Source organism: Tachysurus vachellii, chromosome 15 (genome assembly GCF_030014155.1).
Source record: "Tachysurus vachellii isolate PV-2020 chromosome 15, HZAU_Pvac_v1, whole genome shotgun sequence".
NCBI lineage: Eukaryota > Metazoa > Chordata > Actinopteri > Siluriformes > Bagridae > Tachysurus > Tachysurus vachellii.
The window spans coordinates 13,061,165-13,082,498 of NC_083474.1; the positions used below are offsets into that span (position 1 = coordinate 13,061,165).

A 21,334-nucleotide genomic window follows, 5' to 3' on the forward strand; every position below is an offset into this window, starting at 1 on the left:
CCAAGACCAACACATTAATTATAATTGTACTGCAGTCTGTTTGCCCTTTAACAATTTACAAAAGCATTTTTAAATGTGAAATTTCACTTACATATAAAAAACTGCCACAACACAGAGAGAATTTTTTTTGTATTTAATAATGACAAATAGCTCAGATTAAATCAGCAGGCTAAAAGCTTTGGCCAAGCAAATTTCTTATATGTGTATTTGTAATAGATAATTTATTTGTTCAACTTGTTCACTAACTGGGCACCATGCATACACACATTCACATCTATGACCTATTTTGCATAGGTAACCTGCATTTTTGTGCTCAGTCAAAGGAAACCAAAGGATAACCACTCAAACATTGGGAGAGCATGCACAGAAACTCCAAAAACCTGAGCTCTGGAAAGAACCAGGGATAAGGCAGCAACTCTACCTAATGCCACACTGTGTTGTCTCTCAGGACATCAGATTCTGATTATTAAACATCAAAATATGAATCATGATTAGTTTAAAAATAGACATGTTTAGATGTTCTGCTTGAGCCAACAATTCATAGCTAGCTTTATTGTACATAGTGTGCATAGGCCAAACAGAATTTAGTCATTCCACCACACCCTGTCACAGGCTCATTATGTTTGACAGCAGTTTGCAGAGTAGTACACATAAATTTTTTATACACAAATGGTCAGTAAATCTGTATAACTAAAGTTTATTGTAATCGTCAGTATTCAAAGGCTAAATTGACATCACAGGATATGCACATTTATTACGGTCTTATAGATCATTATAGAAAAGACTAGTTTTACAAAAAACACAAGATATAATACACATATTCATAAATACAATATTAGCAATATGACTTATTGAGACCATTTTAATACTTAATGTCTGCTTGGAATAATTTTGTTATTAAATATAGGGGAATCCAATTTTAGATTTCAGCCCAGAGCAAATCTCGTTTTTCAGTTTTAAACATAGACCTTTAAGACATACCTTTTGTAACTCACACAAAGATCTTACAACAGGGTATACACTCATAAATAACATTTTTGCCATTATATTTTTTGATTACTGCCACAGGTTCCTTACATCAACACTGACAAAATCATTTGTCTTATTCATGTTGCATGAAAAACTAAATTAAATGAATACCTCTCTTACAACTAGTCTTTAGGATGTGACAATCACAAGTGTGCCAGTTTGTTGCACTGTGTGGATGTCAATGCTTACTATGGCTGACTTTTTGGATACACACCAAATTGCATGGGATGTGTATAGTTATATAACATACAATGAAAACCATAAATATTGTGAACATGGATCTTTATAACAGATAGGATAATGTAATTAAAAGCTAAATCTAAATATAACGACACCTGCAATACATCAGATGTCCACATGAATAAAAAAATGTCTTCAAAATTTTATTTTTAAGAAATCAAGCCAATCCCTTAAGTTAGATGGTTTAAAATATAACTCAAAGCTCTTTAGGAGCTTCAAACACTAAACCACTTTGCAGTAAAATAACAAAATAGTAAAATCGTCGTTCTCAATTGTTTTTTTTTTAGTCTCTCATTCATGATTGACCACCCAAAATCTCTTCTAGGTTTATGTCTTTCATCCAGTCATCACTGCCTGAACCGGACTTAAGAAGAGAATCGATGAATTCCGAGTCTGCATTGATCCCTGGTACTGTATTATCCCCATCCTGCAGAAAATCAAATGTGAGGCGGCCTGCACGGTTGTTCTGATAGGCACCAGGGCTTTGTGCTGTGCCACCATATGTGTTCATGCACCCCTGTTGTGTGGGGGAGGGTTGGTTTAGTCTAGTGATCCCAGGAAGTGGGGGTATGCATGGCAGGGTGGCTCTAGGAGCTGATCCTCTAATGCCAGGGTTTAAAGGGATCAGTCCAGAATGGGGCACTACCTGATTTGGTGGGCCATTATGTCTGGGTGGGAAGTGTGCATCAGTTTGTGCACTCTGGGGTGGTACTGTACCTGGAAGTCTCTTCACATCTAGTTGCTTTGTAACATTTTCCCAGCTCATAGCAGTCTCCCTGCTTCCAGTGGCGGTCATGCATCCCAGTCCTTGGCCAAGGGTTGGATCTTGGCTTGCATTGGTTCTTACATGCTGTTTGTTGGGAGGAATTCCCTGAAACTGTGACTTGTTTTGATGCATCCCAATTTGCATCTGGCTGTTAGGCAGTTGGCCTGCACAGCTTTGGACTTCCGAATGATCAGATCTATTGGGAAACATTCTGTCTCCAGAGTTGGGCGTCATTTTTATTCCTTGGCCATTGGGTATATGACATGAGATTGACTGGATCTCTCTCTGGTCAGAGCTGTTACTGGCCATTGTGGATGATGTCAGACCTGGGCACAGAACAGCACATGATGGAAGTGGAATGTAAATTGTCATACTGAATCTAGTTAGAATGTTTACAAACACTGACATGGAAATGAACTGAAACTGAAGTTTAATAAAGAAATTAAGACATATCTGAGTTTTTACACAGATTGTTAAATAGTAAATGATAGAGATGAGCCGGATACTCGGCTGAAACAAGTATCCGGTACAGATAAAGCACTTCTGCCGAGTACGAGTATTATACGAGTAATACGAGTCAATATCTGTACTCGGATTGAATGAAAATCATCATTGGGTAGCTGATTGTGTCAGCGTTCTGTGATAGGCTAGTCACAGCGCCCCTCCCCTACAGTGATAGGCTAGTCACAGCGCCCCTCCCCTACACACATACAGATGTATTGTGTTGCTGTGTCTCGCTCTGCTCACTCACAGTCACACACAGAACAGTTCTCTGTCTCTCCCTCAGTCACTCGGGTTCGCGGGTCTTTTCCGTTAACGTTTAGGGTTTCTTCAGCTTTTTACTTCGGGTTGTAACGTTAATACGTACTTACTAACCGGTTAAATCCCCGCCCATTTCAAGACAAGCCCCGCCTACTTCCGGGTTAGGCCCCACCCACTCCGATTACGGATACAGATACAGATAATTCATATGGTTAACAGATACGGATACAGATAATGCTGTACTCGCTCATCCCTAGTAAATGAATTAGCACACTGATGTACTGATGTAGTGACTGTGATGGGGAAAAGACAATTTCCTTTGTTTATAGATTATCAAAATGGTTTTGTATTTTAAAAAGTAACAGAAAAGAAAATGTGTACCTGGGTAAAGGTTGGAATGCTGAGCTTGTTTATAGTCAGGTGGAGGTCTTGTAAGATGCCTGTTAAACTGATCCTGTGGGTTGAATTTCTCCTGAAATATAAATGAAAGCAAATGAAATGTTAAATTAACAGAACCCAATAATCAACAATAAATATATAATTTAAAATCTAACATCCCACACAGTCATCTAAAGATGTTTATTCTGAAATTCCTATTATGAGCAACATATGTTCTTAAGAATTACTTTTTTCATCTGATATTGTGTTCTTCAAAGTACTACAAACTACAAGAAAACAAGCAGGTTTTACAGCCTTATATCGTGTAAAACTGTTAAAACTGAGTAAACAGTGTAAATTGCATCTTGCCCACTGTGTAGAGGATGACAGCAAAAGAGTATATCAGTTTTATCTGGTACTCACAGTTTCGCTGGAGTGCTGCTGAGGTTGGCTTAGCTGTCTCTGTCCTTTGCCATTATTTATCAGAGGAGCGCTAGTTGCAGACGGATGCTGCTGTTGGGTCACCAAACAACCGTTTGCTGAGAAACGTGGCCCTTGTGCCAATCCCTTGGAACAGATGAGAAATTCATGAACATTGTTTAGTCATAGCATGAATGATTACTACATTTATTATTAATTAATCAGATTTAATAAAAAAGCAACAGATCACATTAATCTGTATTAATAATTAATAAATAAACACTGAATTGGTGATCTTACACTAAATTGTATTAAAATATATAGTAATAGTGCAAGTTCTTTATTCCCCTTAACCCTTACTGTTTATATTGTATGCTTTATCACTTCAGTTCACAAACGCTTTCTTGGGAGAAATTTTATAAGGCCTTGTGATTGTACGGTTAGTCCACTAGATGGCATGATTTATCAAATAATTTGATGCGCTAACGAGTGTGTGTGCGTGTGCGTGTGCGTGTGTGTGTGTGTGGCGTCGTGTTACATAGGGTACATGGTGTCATCCAATTCCCACAGCTTTTTCTTTTTCTTTTTGTTCTTTTTTCCCTGCTAATGCCCAGAAAAAGAAAAAGAAAAAAGGACCAACATACGGCTGACAAATAGACTTGTACAAACATGTAAGAATTTTGCTGGAATGTTCAGTATATTACTACACATGGCTGTTAAAAATCCCTTTTTTATTATGCAGAAATGCCTAAGCCAAACAATGTGTGTGCAAGACTGATACGTTCTCCTGGGATGCTTGTAATTCCTTTAGATACAATAATATATTATAACGATATTTAAAGACTGGTAAAAAAACAAACAAACAAACAAACAAAAAAAAAACACCACCACCACCACCACCACAGTACGGTGTTGGACCACCACAAGCCACCAGAACAGCTTTAATGTATCTTGGTATATATCTTGCAAGTCTGTGTAACACTACTGTATCAATGAACACCAATCTTCCAAAATATATTCTCTTAACTATTATTTTATTGATAGTGGTAGAGAGCATGGAAGTAGAAATCTCTTAAAAGTGTTTATTTGGGTTGGGTTATTTAGGTTAATTTGGTGACTATGAAGGTTTGATTATTATGATTATTTTCATCAGTGAACCCTCTCATGTCCTCTGTGGGGGGTAGAGGCAAAGTGAAAGAGACCATTTTCATCAGGTCAGAAATGCCTCTCACAGCATATTATAGCCAGCGGTTTTCCTTTAATTTCTCACCCATCTGCATAATTTTCAGTAAATATTGTTCCCTGGCAAAAAGGATTGGCACAGGATCATCTTGTAAAACATGGTCATGCCAATGTGATAAAAAGCTGGCCTGGTAGACCAAGCTAATGCCTAAAGGCTGTACGACAAATATGTAAATGTGGGTTTTTACTAAAGTGTAACAGTGCATGATTTGTTCCTGCTTAATAAATGTACATGAAAGTAATGTAATGTCATGTGATGCTTTTATAGGTCTGAAGATCATAAATTCATAAAAATAATAATTTCTTTGTTTAGACTACATAAGTAGTCAAAAAAAAACAAAAACACCTTTATTTGTTTAAAGTGCAGACAAACCATTTGAAATGGCCCCCTTTTGTTATTTGGAAGTCTGCAAAACAGCATCAGACCAGCAATCTGTTGCAAACCCTGTCTATGAAGTTTCATTATAAAAGCAAGGAGTCTCAAAAGTGTTATAAAGAAAAAGAAGTAAAAAGTCTGTTTCAGGTCTATGGAACTGTAGGCGTTATTGAGCTTGTTTATGGTGACTTTAACATAGCACACAACTCAATTATACTCGTTAAATTAAATAGAGCATAGTTATGAGTCAATAAATAATTGGAGACATAAACTACTCTGAGTATTTAAGAAAGCTTCCTGTGATTACAAAAAAAAAAGGCCTTAAAAAAGTCCTTACTGCGAGCGTTTTCAGAACAAACCCCGCTCAAGTGTGTTGTCCTATTCACTCAAACACACAATGTACACACTGTCAGTCACTGTGCTGACATGAAACATTTCTCAGGGTAAAATGGATTCAACAGCAGCGTATCGAAAGAACATTGCTTTGAGAACTGACGGCTAAATGAGAAGCCATCTCCAAAACCCACACTGGAGGTCCTTTAACAAAAGCATTGAAAAGCACCTTGTGTGTTAGAGAAGGAATCCCCTGCTTCAACAAGCCATGGATAAGGGGATTTGAGGAAAAGTACACTTTGAACGAGGTCCTATTCAGGGGCAACACTATCTTCAGTGGCACAGACCGTGCCTCAGAGGAGCTAAGGAGGAACTTGCTAAGGTCCCAAGCTGAGATGGATCAGCCATGGGAAGTCCACTAATTAATTAGAGGGCAATTGAAGAGCATTGTTTCCCGTCAGTGAGTTTAGATGAACTTCTCATCCAATCTGATGATGGAGATTTTTTTCACTGAAACATGCACTTGGTATTTTGCAGGTCATTGTTTTTAATAGGACTACAAGAAATATCACGTTTTTGACATCTAATACGCATCATATTTTAAATAACCTCATTGCTTTCCATTAGTGATGTAAGCTCAATGTCCCAGAACTAGTCATCTTTTTAGTATAAAAAAGTAAGCTGTGAAAGTTCATTCTCTGCTTCACATTACCTCCAATTAGAGGCATGGCGAGAAATCATGACCAGTCGGAACACGAGCCAAACTGCCTTCATGTTACATTCAAAGTGCCTTTCAGTGGTCTGTGTTGTATGGGTGGGAGGAACTGAGAGTTTCATTAGCGTGGACGTCTCTCTAATCCACTCTTTGTCATCCTGATGTGTCATAAAGCTGTTTTCCATCTCTCTGCTTCACTATTCGTTCTTCAGTACATCATTAAATGAATACCATATGTAGTTGCGGACTCCATAAAGGAGGGCTGTGATTTAGGCTCTCATTCTACCACGCATTACAAGCAGCTGACAGGGCTCCAGGCCTGAGCCTCACTGCTCTCTCACAACACTTCCTGCAGTCTGAAGGCAGGAACGCCATCCCCAGGGAGCAGCTCGGCATCTGGACTTGGCCCCGGATCGCTTTCCCAGAAAACAAGCGCTCGCCTTGCAGTGCAGCTCCAACAACCTGGCACCCCTCCTCTTTTTTTCACTGAGATGGGAATCCAGCAAAAATGAAGGGGAAAAAAATATAACGTGATAAATCCAAGAACTGTGAAAACTGCACTGAGAAGAATATACAATTCCGTGATGGGCTGATCTTCTATGTAAATTTGCTTCATAAAACCTCATTTTTTATTGAAACCAAATGTCAATGTTTTGTGTTTTATGACTCTGGAAACTGAACTCCCATAAATGTCTCAAAGATGTTACAGATCCAGGCCAAAATTCAGAGCAAAATTTGCTGAGAGAGGCTTTGTTTTTGTGAGTGAATTAAAAATGGAGAGAATGCATGATCAGCACTGTTTCACTGACATTCTTTGTGAAAACCGTGCAGTTTCTCCTCTTATAGGCAAGTGCCCATTTTGATGATTACAATCACTTAGTGTTTTCTGTTTCCTTTTTAAACTACTGACGTAACTAGTAGTTTAATAAGCAAGTAGTAGATGTCATAATTCTACTTAAATATTATTTAGATAATATTTAAAATAACTTAGATTAATTTAAAAGGTTGACATTGTGAATAATATGCCAAATAATGTAACAGGAAATAACTGACAAGCTCCTATATTTCAGCCTATAATCCCTTAAAATCTGCCACAGAATCTCATGCATTACCAACTGTCTCACATCCAAACCAACCAGCACATAAACCACTAATTTGTGACTGATTGTGACCAATCACTTTAACAGTTACTTCATAAAATATGAGACAGTTGGCATTACAATATTAAATAAAAGCAGTACTATCCATGTAACAAATAAAAAGTCACTATGTGGAAATTCCCAAGTAGAGAATGAAGCATTTTGACTCGCAACTGGACACAAAGATTTCCATTAGATTTCCATCATAGGCTTGAACATGCTTGAAAATATGGATCCCAATCTTTACACGATCAAGCTGACAAATGATCAGCAGACTGTGAGAAAAAGAAAATGAAAAACAGAGTCCATATCTTGATCTTTTTACAGGAATTTTGCTGCTCTTGGTGGGAGGAAGTTCAGCTCTGCTCATGAGGGTTCCAGAGGGACTGTGGCACCATTTCGGGATCTTTATTTCCATGGCATTACTAATTCAGTTGACTGTGGGAAGACTCTGAGCACTCCCATTTTTCTCCCCTGTTCTAGCAGAAGCTTTGCCTTTGTTTCCCATTCAGCAGTGTTTAACCCCATCAGCAGCATTTTCTTCAGTGAAAGGAATTACAGTTTCATAAAGAGTGGAAATGTTTCTGACTTTCTTATCTTCCAGGAACATTTAAAAAAAATATCAACCTTAATTAACCGTGCAATTTAAGGGTATAGCTCATATATACATTTATGATGTTACACAACAAACTCTCAACATATGAGTAACCCAGTAAATGTATGTTTTACAGCTATATAGATGTGAAAATGAAAGAAAATATATAAATGTGGACATTAGTAAAAAAGAGTGTTTTTAAAAGTGTTAGTTATTGCACAGTTATTTCTGAATTGTCCATTTATAGTGTCTGCATTTCATGTATTTGTTTTACACCGATTTTCCCGTCACTAAATTGACATTAAATTGTAGAAGAAACATATGCAACGATTGCTCAGACCTCAGTTGGCTCCTACTGTATATGAATGCAACTCAATGGAATACACTTAAAATATTTAATCGTGAGGCCAAATGAAAGACATTTGCATATTTATCTTGTCCAGACTATCTACAAAATCTTTCTAATCACCTAATAAATATTATTGAAATTAGACTGAACTGCAAATAGGAGTCTTTTAATAAGACATTAGTAACCAAAAATAATCGTAATCCTCCTCTGGAGCTAAACGGGTGCTTCAAAGGCATGGTAATCTGCTGAGCAAGGGTCCAGAAACATGAAGTCATTCACTATTGTCAAAATCAACAATGGGTTAGAGAAGCTTGGAAGGATTTGTGATGGTAGTGCAGATAGATTCCAAATATTGCCTTTGATACTTGACACCAATGCAAAACAACATAACATTTCACCGATGCAACGTCTCTAGTTTGTTTTTGCAAAATAGATGAAGCCACTCGTAAAAAATTAATAAAGGATTAAATTAAAATAAAGAAAAAAGAACATAATGCTTATCAGTACTACTTCACTATACAACAATTCTTCTTAGCTTGTTAGGTTTATTTACCACCCTGACTTCAGTTTTGCAAGCATTCCTGACATTCGTAACGGGTAATTAATGTTAGAAAATGTTAAATGCATGCAAATGTTAATGACTAGCAGCTACAATCAGCTTGTAACCAGCTTTTCCAGTATTCATTCACTGGTATGAAGTAATATGTGCAGGGTAATGTTATATACTATGTTTGGCCACGCCCCTCTCTTTTCCTTCCTAACCACTGTTGCAACAGACACCCCTACAATGTAATGGGAAATCCTATTATTACTGTTATATAATATGCAACAGTCAAGAGGTGCAATAACGCACATTAAATATCTTGCAAGACTTGGGTCATTGAGCACTAGAGGAAATCTATGCAGACAGAATCAAGGATTTCATCAACTAAGATTTAATTTCATTTGCATAATTTGTGATGCATGGATAAATTTTGAAATCTTATCATATCTTGACCTAGGATTAATTCTGATTGTCCACCCTGATAGATCGGTTGAGAAGTATAAAAGAAGTATAAACCTTTTCCTGATATGCCTATGACTAAAGTATCTCAAATTTAAATCTGTTCAAAGTAATGTAGCAGCAGGACAAAAATTTAGGCACATTTTATGAGAACTTAATTCCTGATTAATGCAAACAAGGTCTACAGTCTGCGAGAATAGTATGAAGTATAGTATGAAACTGTATGAAGGAGATTGACTTCTGACTGTTTCGCATAGAGTGAGGCAGGGGATGCTGTTTGTACATAACTGAAAAGGGGTTGTTCTAAATCGCCCCAATCATAACAAATCAGTGGTTCAACCATGCTAAGCAGATTACTGTCATTTTCCACAACTTGTCCCTCATAGCTAACAAACTCCAATTAGCAAATCCCGCTGTGCACATCTATGCCTTGGTGCTGAGCAACTGTGACAGGCGGAGAAATTAGAAGTCTTGCATGTTAATCCATCACAGTCGAGCGAGCCAAGACCCTCGTCAAATCGCTTTGAGGGGATATACATATTCAAGATGCCCTGCAACTGCTCAGACACAAGAAACTACAATTTACTGCGACAGGAACAACAAACTAACAGCAAACTGAAGTCACTCACAGCTGCATAAAGTAAAGAGAAAAGTGCAGGCTAAGCTTCATGGTCAATGCAAATCCAGAAAAATAAAGAGACAAAATGCTACATATGAACTAACTAGAGCAGATGGACCAGTAGCACTTGTCATGAGAAATCATGAGAAGCACTAATATGGATTTTGGGATTAAATATGTTATACCCAGGACAATATGCTGGCATTACTTCAAATAAAATGAATACTGTTATACAATCACAGTTAATGTTAATGTCCCTTCCCATAAGACCATACAAAAATAGTCAGTCAGGCCTGAAACAGCTTTAAAACGAGTCTGATTCTCCTGATAGTGTATTAAAATAATATGCGTGTCAACTCCCAGATCAGTGTAATAATCATTACACAAATAAAATTAGATTTTGTTTCTGCTGTTTCAAATTTAGCGTTAGTGTTTTAAACATCAGCAGAATTCAGCTGCTGAGCTGATTGTCCTACTTAGGATTTCTGAAAAGGTTTGACAGTCATGCTTTAAGTAAAGTGTCCTACCTGTCTTTGTTGGTTCAGTTTATAATTGATTCCAGGACCATGTTGGTTAAGAGGAGCCCTCAGGGGCTTTGGTTGAAGACATGATTGCATAGACAACTGGAATTGTGTGTTTTGACCTCCTGTAGACTGCTGCTGTGGAGTCTGTTTGCTCTGTGACCCAGACATATGGGGGATTTGTTGGCTTGTCGTTGAAGTTGATGCTTTAGGGGTGAAATGCAGCATTGGTTTATTGCTAAGAGCTTTTATTTCAGTGGGATTTGATGGGTTGTAACCACTGGGCTTAAAAAGGCAGTTAGGCAGGCCTTTGCTTTGACCAGTGCCCTGAGAGCTAACTCTCGGTTGGCTTAGCAGACCAGTGCTGGACATTGGTTCCTGACAAAAGGAACTGGGGTGGCCACTCATGGTGGAGGGCCAGTTCCTCACTCCTCCAGCTTGGTTTTGTTGGTGCTGGAGGAGAGAGTTGGGCTGCTGTTTGGGCTGCTGGTTTGCTGCCATTTGCTTTAGCTGCTCAGCATGTGACATCTCAGGCCAGGCAGGTAGTCCTCTTGAAGATGAACCTGAGGTCTGTGGTACATGATTGTGGGTCATTTGCCCAGGCCCAATGGGGGAAGTTGATAAAGTAGTGTTGGCCATTGAGAAGGAAGGTCCAGCAGATGCAGGCCTGAGCTGCGGAGAGCTTCCAGGTGCTTGGCAATAATCAGGTGAGTACTCTGTTTTGATTGGTTTATCTAAATGAGGGCAGGGATTGACTGCACCGGCTGAGCTGGGTCGACCGAGATCTAAACCAAAGTCATCATCTTGTTTCAGCATTTTCTCCAGCTCCAGGTCATTGAGAGGCGGTACTGACTTGGTGAGCTCATCAAAGAGATCCTGGAGTTCGGGGTCAATCTGTCCTCCACCCTCATCTTTAAAGTCAAACACCATCATTGCAGGATCCGCTGATGACTGGCTGCAGGTCTGAATATCAATTGGTTCTTTCTTCATATCTCTGAGAGTCATGTTGAAAATATCATTGCCTATACCTTGGCTCATCATGAAGGGATCTTTTCGCCGAGGAACCTGGCCCAAAGCTATTGACCCAGCTAAACTTTGAGGCTGCCCTGCATCCATAGAGCAAGCACGAGCACGAAGAGAGCCTGTCTCCATACGAAGGCGCTTGAAGTCTGGCCCAGGGCCCACAGAGAAATGGCCATTCTGATTAGCAGTGTATCCAGACGGCTGCCCCTCAATCTTTCTTCTAAGGGACCCCTGCAGCTGTAAAGGCAAATAATTAATTGTTAATTTGGAATTCTATTGAACAGAGCAATACATCTGTTGCAATTTTTGAAAGAAATAACTAGCAATTGAAATGAAATAGTGAAGCACATGAGGATTCTTCTGAAGCCTGTGGTCTCTTTCTCTACACTTTCTGCAGCTGGACGTGTACATAATGTAACAAGACCTTTTTCTACCTAATTAATGAACTCTTATCAAGCCTAAATTTAATGTTAAAAACCAATTAAAATGTTATAATGTTTCATATTAGAATGAAAAAAATGTGTCTCAGGAACAAATTATCTTTATGTAAATTGACCCAATTTTGTAATCTACTGTGAGCTTTTCTGCCTTATTCAGTTGGCCATTTTGGATAAAAGCAAAAGCAGAGAATTGTTCATTTTTTCCTTTATGATTACATTGAAAATTTTCCTCCAAGACCAGGAAAATGGATAGCTGCTACAAAGTTAAATTAAAAAGAGAAACAGTACACTGGCACATTGGCCGTGAGATGAAGCATGTGTTAATCTAACTGTCTTTTTTTTTATAAGAAGGCTGTGCTCACAGGTATAATTTACTGGCAAAAAATATGCTGGAACAAATAAGGTTTAACAACAACAAAAAATCTGATCTGAAACCCCTGCATTAATCAAGCAGTTAAATTTAGCCATCAGATATATAGAGCAGCTAGACAAAGAAAGCCTTTATCTGTTTGGCTCATTTGCATGAATTATATTTCCCACTGTTGGCTCACTGTAAAGATAGCAGCATTCTCCTTTGTCTGCAAGACTGTTCTCTTTGTCTCGCATGTCTTCATTTATGTAAATGAGTTCAGAACAATGACTCATAAGTCTCTTTTAAGTCGCTATAAGGAAGCATTTGAACTGTAGTTGAGAACATAGTTTAGCACAGTAGCTTCTAGTGCAATCATTTTTCCAGGGATAAAAAAAACAACCAGTGATATAAAAAAATTCAAAATCATACAAATACGGACTGACATTATCAGCCTGGGAGAGAAAACGTGTTAGGAATAACAATTATATTACTGTGGAGATAGGGAAAGTGTGAAGCAGTTCTGACTGTAGTAGCAAATGAGAGGGTTTTTTTATCTGTGGAAATATTACACATTGTCAGGGTGGTAAAGTGATTCATGCCTTCAGGGTTGGGAGTGAATACGTCTCTCTCTTGCTGTCTCGCATTTCTCACTTTTTTTTTTTGCTCTCTGTGTTTGCTTACATATGCTGTTTCAGTATGAATGAGATCAGTTCCTAACCACCCTCATACTGTCTGACTCATCATGTTAGGGATGACTAATGCTATGCTTTTTTTTATGTTATTTCTTGAACAGGTAAAAAGTCAACCAAGAAATACTGATTTTTTTTTTTACTAAGTTTAAGTTTTTAACTTAATACTAACAGCACTTCAACGCATGTAAAGTAAATGAGAACAGTTAATAAAGACCTATTTATAGAGCCCAAAATATGATTTCAATTACTGAACTACATAAACTTTCAAACTTTATGTTTGTCCTCCGAGTCTTTGTGGACTTAACATTCTGCTTCACCTTTCACATCTTCTGAGGAGAAACAAATACACTAATTCTTAAAAAAATATTTTGTGTTTGGTCTGTTGATTCATGGTAACATGGAAACATGGAAACTCTATTGGATTAAACACAGAGCTACTGCCTGTCCTTCACATACAGATAAAATATCAGTGAAATTTCTGGAGTGTTCAGGGTGGTCAATTCAGATGGAAAAATGACAGACACAGATAATGCTATATCAGTGGTACTCCACTGGTGAGCTAGCCACATATAAAGTAATTCCAGTGGGCTCATTTTGGCGGAGAGGTCGCGGAGAAACAGCGGCCTCTATTCGTGGGAAATCCTCCTGACGGATCTAGAAATGATCTGAAAATAGATTTTCTGATTAAAGTTTAATGAGCTCAGAAGCACAGGATCTTCCTCAAAGTGACTCCTGATGAAGATAGTAGTATATAACTCTCAGTGCATATATCCTGTAATACTAAATGTCTGTTTATAATTTATTAGAAATGAGTATTAATAACACATTTATGGCATTTGGCAGATGCCTTATCCAGGGTGACTAATATTTTTATAATAATTTAACATTTATTTATTTAATTACTATATTTCATATGTATTTATACAACTGAGTGTTAATGGCCTTGCTTAAGGGCTCAGGCATATTGGTGGTTCTGACCTATCAACTTACAACCTTCTGAGCACTAGGCCAATATCTTAAGCACTGAGCTACCACTTCCCAAGAGCTGACGGAATGGTACAGTAGTCTTGTTTCCTCACACATCAGAAAACATGCCAGTGGACTGATTACTCCTAACTACTCCTAGCTGTGAATGTGTGTCTGATGCCCCATGATCGTTCCAATTGGTAAAGTGAAAGGCTACAAATCTACCACAATTCTGAGAAGGCTAAAGAGCTAAAGAGTCATATGACCTCCGGTTGAGTGAACGCTGGCGTGTTTGTCTGCCGCTGCTCTCCGGTGTTTTTGTCTGTTTGTTTGTTTGTTTGTTTGATCTGTTCAACCTTAAATTTGTATTTATTTATTTGTTTATTTATTTTTATTTGTCTCTATCATTTGTGGATTTTGCATCGCGCTTTGGAAGACGTCCGAGTATCGCCGACATGCTGGTTTGCGTGTTTTGCTGCAGCTTACCCCTTCGCCTTTATGGATTCATTTCTGCAATGGTCATTTGCATATGCATTTCTACTTATGGTTTCTGTGGATTATATATTCGGGATGAACCATTTAATGACCAAGCTGTTTACCGGATAAGCTATACTTCTTGACATTTTTTCGTAATCTTTTTCTGTCCCTCATTGACCTTCCTCGAGCCTTGATCCCCTCTTCTCCCCTCTTCTTACCTGTTTTCTCTGAGTTTTGGGTTTTTAAAGGTCTGGGGCTTTCTTATCCGGTCTGCCTTATTCCTACCCAATAGGGTGTGTTGGTGTGGTTTTCAGGCTAACGCGTTTTTTTGTACAATGGTTTTTCGTTATTCGCCTGCTGAACTGATACGGCTGAACACATCACTGCCGTTACCAGAAAAAACTTACAATATCTGTTGCGGTTTGGGGATTGCCCGTCGTCGACGCTATGTTCATCGCGGCTCTCGTCACAAATTTCATTCTGTCAGTCGTTCTCGACCTCGTGCTGCTGACTAAATATCAGTTCTTTGGTCCCGTCCACCTCTCCCATGTTAGAATGGATGCTGAAGTCAACCTCTGTAATCTTGCATTTCTGGAATATTCAACAATCTTCCCACCAACCAGTCTCCTGTCAGATCGTTCTTGGCCTGTGGATCGTCCGGTTAAATTTGGGCACTTAAATGTTAGGTCTGTGTCCAACAAAGCATTCATTTTAAATGACTTCTGTGTCACTCACGACTTGGATTTTTTATTCATGACAGAAACAAGGCTCAGTCCGGGTGATCATACAGCCCTAGTTGAACTTTCTCCTCCTGACTATTCATTCTATAACTCTCCTAGATCTGTGCGCCATGGAGGTGGAATTGCAACTATTTTCAAGAATTGTTTTAAGTGCAAGGCGGTTACCTGATGAAAACTTTCAAAGTTTTGAGGTGCAACTGTTCATGGTTAATTTTCCCACTTCACTGCTCTGTGCCCTGGTTTACAGACCTCCAAAATCTAATAAGGACTTTATTCAAGAATTTTCGGACTTATTGGCTTCCTTAGTGTCACGCTCTGATAGTCTCTTAATTGTGGGTGACTTAATATTCATGTCTGCTGTCATTCAAAGCCTCTGGTCAAAGAGTTTTTATCTCTTATAGACTCTTTTAATCTCTCTCATTCTGCCACTGGCCCTACACATCAGAAAGATCACACTTTGGATCTAGTGTTGTCACGTGGTTTTCCTGTGAATCATGTTGAACTATGTGCTGCTGTTTTTTCAGATCACTGTCCAATTATTTTTGACTCGGTACTGCCATGCTCTCTGCCTAAAGCCTATCACTCTCCTCGCTATTCTAGATGTTTTAATTCTTCTACTGCTAAGTCTTTCAATGATGTATACCTATCTACCCAAATTCCAACTATGGTGTCCATCCTGATAAATTAGTTGAAATTTTTAATACTACCTGCAACTCCACCTTAGACTCAGTTGCTCCGCTAAGGTTTCAAAGATCTAATGTGAAAAGAAAGGTACAGCCATGGTTTAAGGGACCTATTCGTGCTATTAGACAAGAGTGTAGGCGTGCTGAGCATAGTTGGAAGAAAGAAAAACTTCAGGTTTCATACAAAATCTTCAGAGAATGTCTTAAACAATACCAGAGTGCTGTTAAGGAGGCACAGAGGAAATACATGTCAGATTTAATTGCTCAAAATGCAAACAAGCCAAAGATACTTTTTAATACAATCAATGTCCTTTTAAATCCTGCTCATAGTGCATCACTAGAAATTTCCACTGACTTGTGTGAACAGTTTTTAAATCTTTTTCACAAAAAGTCGAGCGTATCAGGTCTAATATTCCATCTCAAAATTATCTTCCTCTAGAAATGATTTCGCAACGGAGCTCAATATCTAGTTTTCAACTCATGTCTCCTTCACAGCTTCATGAAATAGTTCTTAGTATGAAGCCCTCCTCTTGTCACTCTGATGTTTTGCCTTCGCACATTTTAAAGAGGTTTTTCCAGCTTTGAGTTCAGTTGTTACTGCTATTATTAATAGCTCCTTAACACATGGAATTGTACCATCCTCTTTTAAGCATGCTATAGTTCAACCATTGTTAAAAAATTATCATCTCGATCAGTATGCGCTGGATAATTACAGACTTACTGGATATCAAAATTATCCTTCATCTCAAAGGTCTTGGAAAAAGTTGTGTATTCGCAGGTCTCCTCTTACCTAAATACTTTTAACATCTTTGCCAAATTTCAGTCTGGGTTTAGAGAATTTCACAGTACTGAAACCGCCCTATTGAAGGTTACCAATGATATTTTATTGTCACTTGACTCTGGTTCTTGCTGGATTCTACTCATGCTCGATCTAAGTGCAGAATTCGACACAATAGATCATGATATCCTTCTACAAAGACTTAATCAAGTAGCCGGTTTTCAGGGATCTGTGCTGAACTGGTTTGCTTTCTATCTTAAGGACAATCTTTTTCTGTGAATTTGGGAAATTGTTTTCATCTAGAGCTCAAATCTCCTATGGTGTTCCTCAGGGCTCTATCTTGGGTCCTTTGCTTTTCTCATTGTATATGCTTCCACTCGGTTATATCTTTCAGAAACATAATTTATCATATCATCTTTATGCTGACGATACTCAATTCTATTTTCCTGTTAAAAACAATAACTGCTCTATATCCACTCTGTTTGCTTGTCTTCAGGACATTAAGTGCTGGCTGGATCTGAATTTTTTACAGTTAAATAATGACAAAACCGAAATAATAGTTTTTGGTCCAACAACTGTGTCTTCTGGTCTTATAAAGCAGCTTGGCCCTTTGTCTGCTAATGTACATGATCATATTAGAAACCTTGGTGTTGTTTTTGATCCTATGTTGTCCTTTGATAAACAGATTAGCACTGTTGTGAAAAGCAGCTTTTTTCAGTTAAGATCAATTGCTAAAATCAAGAAGATGCTTTCTATGAAGGACCTTCAAACGATAATTCATGCTTTTATAACTTCAAGATTGGATTACTGCAACTCTCTTTATTTTGGCTTGCCTAAATCATCTCTCGACCGTTTACAACTGGTACAAAATGCGGCAGCGAGATTACTGACTGGCACCAGGAAACGTGAGCACATTACCCCAGTACTTGCCTCATTACACTGGTTCCCAGTTAAGTTCCGTATTGATTTTAAGATTTTACTTTATGTTTTTAAAGCTTTACATGGTTGCGCTCCCCAGTATATTTGTGACCTCCTCACTCCGTACCCTACCCCTAGATCTCTTCGGTCTGCTAATCAATTCCTTCTCTCCGTACCTCGTGCACATTTTAAAACTAAGGGCGATCGGGCATTTGCTACAGCAGCTCCAAAGCTGTGGAACAATCTCCCTCTTCATTTAAGATCTGCTACCACTGTCTCATTGCTTAAATCTGCTTTAAAAACACACTTTTATTCTGTATGTTTTAACTCTGTTTGAAAGTGTAAAGTTTTATGTGTTTTCTTTTGGTTTGTTTTGGATTGTGTTTTTACTTTTGCACAATTCTTGTTTGTTTCTACTTGATGTAGAGCACTTTGGCTGCAACGGCTGTTGTTTTTAAATGTGCTTTATAAATGACTAAACTAAACTAAACTAAAGTGCTTACTGATGATGAATAAATGATTAATACTAAATAATAATTTTAACTTAATATAACCTTGGGTTGAAGCTAAGCTTTTCAAAAAGTAAAGGCTTACAGACAAATACAAAATAAAGTATAGGTAAGGCGTTGGGCCACAACAAATCATATGGACGGCTACAATGCATTTAGACATAGATGCTGCATGTCTCTGTACTGATGAACAACAGATGGTGCAGAGCTTTGTCTACCATGCCGGACCAAAATGTTTGAAGCAACCGTACTTTAACTCTATTTCCTATTTATGTGATCATGGCTCAAATGCAAAATTAAGGCTTAAGATCAAGGCACTTATATATTCTTAGCAATTGGTATATGTCAGGGATCAGCGCGGACTTTCGGCCATGTGCTGTTGTTATTGTTGTCACATGACTGCCCCGCCTTCGTCTGCTCCTCCCTGTCTCCACACCTGATCCTAATTGTATGTCATTCTCTTTTGTATAAATGTGAGCCGTGTTGCCGATGGCAGCGCGGATTCATTGGTTACGTCTAGTCAAGGTTTGGTCTCGTCATTTGTATTAGTTTAGTCCTCGTCCTTTTTTACTGTCTTTGTCTTTATCATTTATTAAACCCCATTCATTTGAAGCTATCCTGTGTACGGGTCCGTCTCCTTCCTTCCCTGGTTGTGACAGTATAATGGATAGAATGAATCTATAATCCTCATCATGAAGTATTGTTAAGCATGGTGCTGTAATATCCAATTAAATCATTTCCTCTCATTCAGAAACAGAAGTGTCTCAGCACAGTGACACAATGCTATTTAGATATTGATTTAGATCAGGAGGACATAAATATCCACCCACAGAACTTCTTGCATATCAACAGAAATAGAGCCTTATAGTTCCAGTGCACATGACAGGAGTAGTTAAAGATTTGTTGAATGTGATAGATGTAAAGCCCTTCTTATTACTCTCAAGACATCAAAGGTTCTGTTTTCATCAGGAAATATGTAATGACCTGTGCAGCTCTACTTTAGATCATGAGAAGCCAAAAGGCATGTGCCAAGTTCATTCATGTAAGTGCAGGCACATGCATGCTAAGTTCAAAAGTGTTGGGAGAAGCAAATTTGAAAAAAGGAGGGTGTGGTGATTTATTATAGGCTTTTTTTTTCATCCAGTCCCATTGCTTGTCTCATACATTTTAAAAGCTTCCCTAAGCACAATAACTAAGCCTGAGGAAGTGCCAAGTAGACTGAGGTGCCAGCATCCCTCCTTGAAATAATGCTTTACTCTGTGAAAGCACAGCAAATTGGGGAAGACAGACTATTCACCAGAAATTAGTAGTTTAATCAAGTGCTTGCAGCGCAGGCAATAGAAATAGTCCACTTGTGTTTTAACAGCAGTTCTGAAAAAGCTATGTAAGGAATAAAACCTAACAGGGAATGCTTTTATATGGGAATACTTCCCTGAAATTCCCGCTATTTTCTTGTAACAGTACATCATAGAAATATTTTATTACTCTTATACCACAGAAATTGGCCAACAATTTTAAATTTACATTTATTAAAATATGTTGTGTTTAAACAACACATAATAACACATTGTACCTTTTAACTATTTCCAATTCATTTAATGTTGTGAAACATATCACTCATGTTATAGTTGCTATAAACATTGTTCTCTCCTCGTATCATTGTTCCCTTAACAGCCTTTCTCTTTATGTTCATACACAAAAAATGTAGTTTGTTACAGAGAAATAGGAAAAAAGTGCATAGAATTCTGTAATGAAGACATTCTCCTACAGTAAGCTTAATCATATCACTGATTATATGTCTGTTAAAAACACTTCTTTTTAATCTTTTTTTATTAGTCTTTGTTTATATGACGCATCCACTATAAAATTCCCTGTAAATGAAGGAACGTTATCGACAATGTTAACGGATTGAAACAAGCTCATTAATATAAACCTGTGATTTGCCTTGCAGCTGGCAAAGCTGTTAGATCCGCTGTTATAAAAAATTAAGCACATTCTGAATAATCAAATACAAAATTAAACAGTGCTGTGGAATAAGGATCATTAGGATTATTATATCCCTGTTTCCCATTCATTATACACATCAGGTATCGATAGTAAGGATTCACTACAGGTTTTTTTATTCCCACGACATATAGCGGGGTCCAAAAGTCTGAGAACGCCAGTGAAAAGTAGAATTTTTACATGAATTTCAGAGATTCTTAGTCCCCTTTTTGAACTCCACAAATTTGCCAAAAAACCTTATGATCCATTTTAGATCAAATCCTTTGTGTCATCTGAACCCACACTTCATTAGAACAGATTAGACATGAGGTAAATAACCATTTTTTGTGAAAAAACAATTTATATGATCAATAACACATTTACCTACAGTTTAATAGAGACATAGAAGTAGTGTAGAATCTTGAATAATATATATTTAAGATATTTAACATTAAATCGTTTGTTTTGAATAATTATGAAATGTTTTGTTCTGTTTATTTACAATTTTAAATAAAGAAAATCCAAGATTTTAAATTTTTGGTCTCCACTGCATGTCTGTGCTTAATATTGGTTAATCATCAAGATGTGAAATCCCAAATCCATTTCTTACATTTTGTAGATCTCCCATTTTGTTTTTACCTCATTTAAACCGCTCACTCTAATGTTCAATGTCTACTTGCAGAATTACCACAACATGTTCTAAAGTTCACACACATATCTCACCACAATTTTAATGTCTATTGAGAAACAACCCTAAATCTCTAAAGCCACTACATTTTTCTGCCATTATCTACAAAACACTGAATCATGGAATTTCTCCAAGCACACACTTGGCAAAAAAAAAAAGTCTCTACTTGGACATACTAGACACTATTCTTTCCCAAGACATTCCCACTTGGGGCCCCTCTTAAACTCAATACAAACTCACAATAACAACGTATGATTATCCATCATAATACAGTATTTCTAATATTCCTGTGACTGCATTATATTAACCTCAGCCCACAGATCACAGGGTAAAACACTGACACTATAATGAAGTCTTTATTTACCTTAATTGTGTGCATGTATATATATTTTATGTGTATGTGCAGTATGTACTGTATGTGTGATACTGTACTGTATGTGTGCAGGTATACGGTACATGTGTGTAAAGGATTCCTGTGCCATAGACTCCATTCAGAAATGCTGCTGTTGTAATGTTGTAATCCGCTCCTGAGAGAATCGGGAGATTTCCTCTTTAAATCCACCCTCAAAGAAAAAAAACATGTCCAAAATAAAGAAAT

At 37.7% G+C, this 21,334-nt stretch overlaps 1 protein-coding gene across 1 annotated transcript in view; it reads right to left on the minus strand.

Annotated features, from left to right (window-relative positions):
• Window positions 1–681: 681 nt before the first annotated feature.
• Window positions 682–21,334, minus strand: part of zmp:0000001236 (mastermind-like protein 2) — a 47,736-nt gene continuing 27,083 nt past the window's right edge. The window contains exons 2-5 of the mRNA XM_060887959.1: window positions 10,494–11,747; window positions 3,599–3,742; window positions 3,179–3,269; window positions 682–2,361 (exon numbers count right to left, since the gene is read on the minus strand). Of these exons, the coding sequence (XP_060743942.1) occupies window positions 1,565–2,361; window positions 3,179–3,269; window positions 3,599–3,742; window positions 10,494–11,747 (2,286 nt within the window). The 3' untranslated portion in view covers window positions 682–1,564. The remainder of the gene's footprint in view (window positions 2,362–3,178; window positions 3,270–3,598; window positions 3,743–10,493; window positions 11,748–21,334) is intronic.